General features: G+C 36.3%; 1 protein-coding gene across 1 annotated transcript in view; it reads left to right on the plus strand.

The window, feature by feature from the left end:
- Window positions 1-2,053: 2,053 nt before the first annotated feature.
- Window positions 2,054-5,664, plus strand: part of LOC107662530 (splicing factor, suppressor of white-apricot homolog) — a 100,233-nt gene continuing 96,622 nt past the window's right edge. Inside the window, exons 1-2 of the mRNA XM_016452597.1 lie at window positions 2,054-2,405; window positions 4,015-4,178. Coding sequence (XP_016308083.1) covers window positions 2,212-2,405; window positions 4,015-4,178 — 358 coding nt within the window. The 5' untranslated portion in view covers window positions 2,054-2,211. The remainder of the gene's footprint in view (window positions 2,406-4,014; window positions 4,179-5,664) is intronic.

A 5,664-nucleotide genomic window follows, 5' to 3' on the forward strand; every position in this document is an offset into this window, starting at 1 on the left:
TAAACATAAAACCATGTCTGCATTTGTGATCGGAGAAATGACAAACTACAAATGCTACTCTACACTGCTCAAAACTCGTGTTTGAATCGTCAGTGGCAAATTCTTTATATATAAAAAACGTACTTAGGCTACAGTCTGTGAGTCAGAACAGCCGGCATTGTAGTCTACTCTACCACACTCTAAAAAACACTGGCTGTTTGGGTTGTTATTAACCCAAGGGCTGGGTAAATATAGGACAGAACCCATCTTGGGTTAAATTTACCCAGCATAATGGGTTGATTTAACCCAGCTAATGGGTTTATTCATTTATACTATATTACTAGCTTATTTTTTACTTCATATATTAAGTAAGGTTTACAGATTAACTTAAATCCTCTAAACTTTTCTAAAATACTCCACACAACCACTGGTTTGCATGATAACTTCCTTTATTTCCCTTTATACCCGAGCTGGAGTCCTGGTCGGCGGGGAACTGCTAACGGACCGCCGCCAGCGTTTCACTCTAGCCGAAACATGCTGTGACTCCATAACATGCCAATAAACAAACAATAAACAGCTCTGAGGACATGTTTTAACATCCAAACAAAGTATTATATTCTGTATCTTTATGAATAAAATCGTTTATTTTATGCAAAGCATCAGGCTTTTCCATCACACAAAAAGACCAACGTGACGCTCGATTAGGTGACTCACACCACGCGCCTGTGTGATGCTTTGCATAAAACTGAACGATATACAACACAGTAACGATTTTATAGATAAAATAAAATGTACACAAACCTGCATTTTACCGAAGAATGCATCAATTTGATGGCGCTTAGAACTGCTCTCGCATGAAGAGAAGACGCAAAATCTCCGCAATAAATAACTCAACCGCTGGGTTATGTCTGACCCAGGATCTGAGTAACACAAAAACTATCCAAACATTGGGTTGTTACATATCTCTTTGGATTTGAGACTTTAGTCTTTGCAACTTTACAGATCTTCTTTATGCACCAAGAGCTTGTAACACTCAAAAGAGAAAGAAAAAATTTAAATCGCATCATATGACCCCTTTACTCAAGCAAGTGGCAAAACGTAAACACAGCCTGCAGTCTACATTTCTTACGTTAAAAGGTAATTTAGTAGGCTATCACAAACATTTTAAATTAAAACTTACATTGACAGAAACAGCTGTCTCGAGCCTTTTCTTTTGCATTACATCCTTATTACAATCCCGCTGGTCATGAAGTTTTTCTAACTCCACGAGTGCCATCTATGTTGCCATAGCATAGCCTAATTATTTAAAAGTGTACTTTTTCCTTGCTTTACCCACATTGCTAAAAGCCGTGTTAACTGTAAAAAACAGTCTTTAGGCCTACTTATTTGCATTTATGGTGTAATTAATACATATCGTATCAATCCATGTTCATTTTTACCGTGAGCAATGCGCTGTCACTTTAATTCAGCGTGTGCCGCACACAACAAAAATAGACTCGGAGCGGAAACTCTTGGGAAACGTTCACTGCGATGATAAACAAGAATAAACAAATGTATTTTTGTATGTATTGTATTTATTTTTAATATCAATGCTGTTTAAGCCAATATATCACCATCCCCTGACCATTATAATGTGACAAATTCATTATAGAATACCTTATTTAATTCTGACATCATAATCCACCAAGGCCTTTTTTTTCTTTTTCTTTTTTTTTAGTTTTCCCTCTGCAAAATTAGGTGTCGGCAACAGCTAACAACGTTAATCATTGATAGCTCATTTAAAGGTAATGTCACCACCAATAAATTGGACTAATTTGGACAGTCACGCTAAACCTGGAATCGAACACCCCTGCGTGGGTCAAATCTGCGCTATCATTTTTACTTTCACTTTGAGGTTTTCGTCTTGAATATGACTGGTATCCATCTTTCCTAGTACGTGCATACCAAAACTGTTTAAATATTATAAACGCTCACATATTATATTCAAATAGATTTTTTTACAAACTAAAACAGCAGCACCGCATTCCGTTTCACGAAACACAATGTAACGAATCTGCGACTCCGAAAAGCAACATTCTTCAACACGCCATATTTGCTTCAGTGTGTGTTGATATGTGTTGGAGCAGATGTTAGCCGACATATTTTATTCCACTTTTCCCACCTTTAAAGAAATGGTTATACATTTCTAGCAGTTTATCGCTTATTTCGCGTGTCTTGCGGATATTATCAGGAATGTACTGGCGAGGGGGAAGCAAGACGGACCATAATAAGGCGACTAAGGAGCAGAGCGACAGCAGCAAGTATGCGGAGCTTCTGGTGTTCGGCTACGCCTGTAAGCTGTTCCGGGACGATCAGAGGGCCATCTACCACGACCAGGGCAAACACCTTATCCCATGGATGGGGGAAAAGAACATCATGATCGATAGGTCGGTTAAACAAACCTAATGGGAATCATTACTTAACCAACTTAATGTCTTCCAAAGGGACCTTGGATGTATTTGTTGTTTTGCAGCACAAGGAGGAGCTGATGGCAATGTGTGATGTTTACATGGCCAAACGTGAACAAAAAAAACTTGACATTGACAGATCTAAGATAACTTGCTTGGATTGTGATTATTTGTAAGCTCAATGCACTGACAAAGATGACAAATGTTTCAGCAGAAAGATCAGCCTAAGACGGTTTGCTGGTCTTAGCTGGTTTAAGCTAGTCTGCCAGCCTGACAGTGTAAAAAGTGCCCAGACCCCTCTAAAAACATCCAGGAGACCAGCAAACCAGCGTAGGCTGGTTTAAGATTTTGTTTTGTTTTGTTTTGCAGGGTTAGGGGATGTTTGAAATCCAAAGCAGAGTCCTTGCTCACTTGGCCCTTACTTATATAATTTAATATATAAATATATACAAATATGAATGACTAATTTATTGTGTTACAATAAGTGAATATGAATCTATTGTACTGGTCATGTGAGGCCTCTGCTTCTTAGCACTTCAGGAATTTGCTGTGGTCACATTTGTGTTGCATTTATTTAATTAAATGCAAACCACGGCAAATTCATGTCAGATTAACCTGCTACTGTAAATTAGTCCGTGCATTAAGGTGGTTCTCATATATGAAGTAATGTATGATTCAAATCCAATTATATGAATTCTGTCTTTGTGCATAGATCCCAAGTCTAACATTGTTATTTTGCAGGAAGTACTTTAACACATAGTCAGTTGAATATTGTGTTCCATATCTGTTTTCTCTCTTCCTCCACACTTCTTCCAGTTCAGCTGCAGTCCTGTTAAAAATGTTAAAATTGGTAACGAGCCTGGAGTGTGTTGAAACACAGCGGGTTGCATTGAGCCACCTTAATCTGCATGGGTCTGTTTTCTTGTTTCCAATGTGTATGTGTGTGTCTCTCTATCACGTAATACAGAACTTATTTCCTCAGCAATTAAGGCTAAGGGGTCCCGCCAGGCCCCGATTGCCACCTCATCGCCCACTTCTCTCTTTTACCGAAGAAACTGGAACTGAGAAGTGGAATACAGGAGCGAGCGCAGGAAAATTTCCTCCATATGGGTTCTTACGGATAGGTATTTATGTGCTCGGGCTTGTGTGGATGTACTTCTTTTACAGTATATTTAGGAATGATGATGGCAGTTGTCTCAAAAAGTTGGAATGGTTTGTTGAACCGTGTAAGGTAAGAGGAGAGTTGTTGTTTGCGTTTTTCTATTTTAATTTTTTTATTCATACTTTACTCAGGCCTGTTGCATCTTTTTATGGTTTTAGTGAAGAATTCAATGGATTTAGTAAGTTTATCATGCAAGTGCACTCATCTCTTGACCCGTATACCATCTGGAGTGCATCACATAGGCCGTCTGCTTTTTTCGCACCTCCTCGTGCAAACCTTGTAAGCAAAGTAGCATTTTGAAAGAAAAGCATATATGTGAACATAAAAACGGCTTTACTTTTAGGGTTCTTCAGTGTGGTGAGTATTTCTTGTATGTAATTCAATGTTAATTTCCTCTCGCCTTTAACCACGTGATTCGTTTTGCAGGTACGATGGCCGCGGTCATTTACACGATCTTTCGGAATATGACGCAGGCTCGTGGAATCACGATTACCAGCTGTCCGAGGAGGAGGCGAGGATAGAGGCTCTGTGTGATGAGGAGAGGTACCTGGCCATGCACACTGATCTACTGGAGGAGGAGGCCAGGCAAGGTAAATGCACATTGATCTATCAGCTCAGTCAATCTTCATGCATTATTCAAATGTGTGAAGTTCATGTCAGCTCGAGTGCAGCGCTGATTTTTACACATCTTTTAGTCCTAGTTTTTTACTTTTTTTTAGTCAGTTTTAATTTTGGCTCAAGTGGCATGTGGTTTTTGCTGGTTTAGGAGACATTTGGGTGCAACATTATTTATTGACTATGCTTTATTTGAAACAATCACTGTTTTGTATTTTTCATAATTTTCAGAACTATTTTTTTAAAAATAGTTTATATATATATATATATATATATATATATATATAGAGAGAGAAGTATGACCTTACTCAAGATCCGTCAATATGTATTTTTATGCTGTTTAAAACAAATCAACAACATTGTCAACAGTGCTTTTTAAATTTTTATTTACAAATCACTTATTTTTCGTCATGACACATTTTTCATTTTGTTTTTGTTGACAAAAAAATTTAATATCTTAAGTGCACATTGTCATTAGGCAAATACTTTACCTATTACTAAGAGATTCCGAAATCTTCTGTATATATAATTTCTTCATGATTAAGAAATATATTCTAAAAAATATAAAATTACCTAAAAAAACTGATAACATGATGGAAAGAAACTAAAAGCAAAATAGAAGCTTTTTCACTTGTGGTTTCAGACTTTTGGACTTAACACTTTTTTTTATATATATATTTTATTTGAAGGATTTTTCAAAGTAAAACACAGAACGAACAAACAACATTGTCTCAGACTGCACACACACCCACAAGGAGAAAAAATAAATAAATAAATAAAAACCCTAAACCATTTACGCGTGTATACAATACCTTAGACATAAATTATAATGCTAACAAGTAAATACAGGTTCACTAACTAGAGGTGCCATAGTAAAGAGCTGCAAAACGGAAAACTTTTCAACTGAGTTAGACCTCAGAAATCAGAGTGACTTAACCCATTTTAAGATCATAATTTTTTTTGGTTTTTACTTTTTCTATAAATTCTTGAACTATGAACATATTTTTCTGTTAACTCTTTCCCCGCCAGCGTTTTTTTTTTAAAGTTGCTAGCCACAGCCAGCATTTTTGATGATTTTCACCTAAATTTGATGGCCCTCAGAATATTTTCTGCTATGAATATATGAACATATTATATATCAAAATAAAGAACCGAGCCTCTGCTTTTAAACAAAAGAAACAATTGTACTCTATCTTCATGTGTTCATGTTTTATCACCACTTGAATGCAGATAGGTTTAATCAGAAAAACAACATTTTGGACAAAAAAACTGAGAAAAATGCATTTTTATCAAAGTAGTGCATTTTCAAGCAAAATGCATTCAGATGTCATATTCTTTCACCTAAATAATTATATGAATAATTGAAATTGCATTCAATAAACAGAACAAACAGACACAGTCATACACACACACACACACACACACACACACACATATATATATATATATATATATATATAT

Source organism: Sinocyclocheilus anshuiensis, unplaced genomic scaffold (assembly GCF_001515605.1).
Source record: "Sinocyclocheilus anshuiensis isolate Anshui unplaced genomic scaffold, SAMN03320099.WGS_v1.1 scaffold457, whole genome shotgun sequence".
NCBI lineage: Eukaryota > Metazoa > Chordata > Actinopteri > Cypriniformes > Cyprinidae > Sinocyclocheilus > Sinocyclocheilus anshuiensis.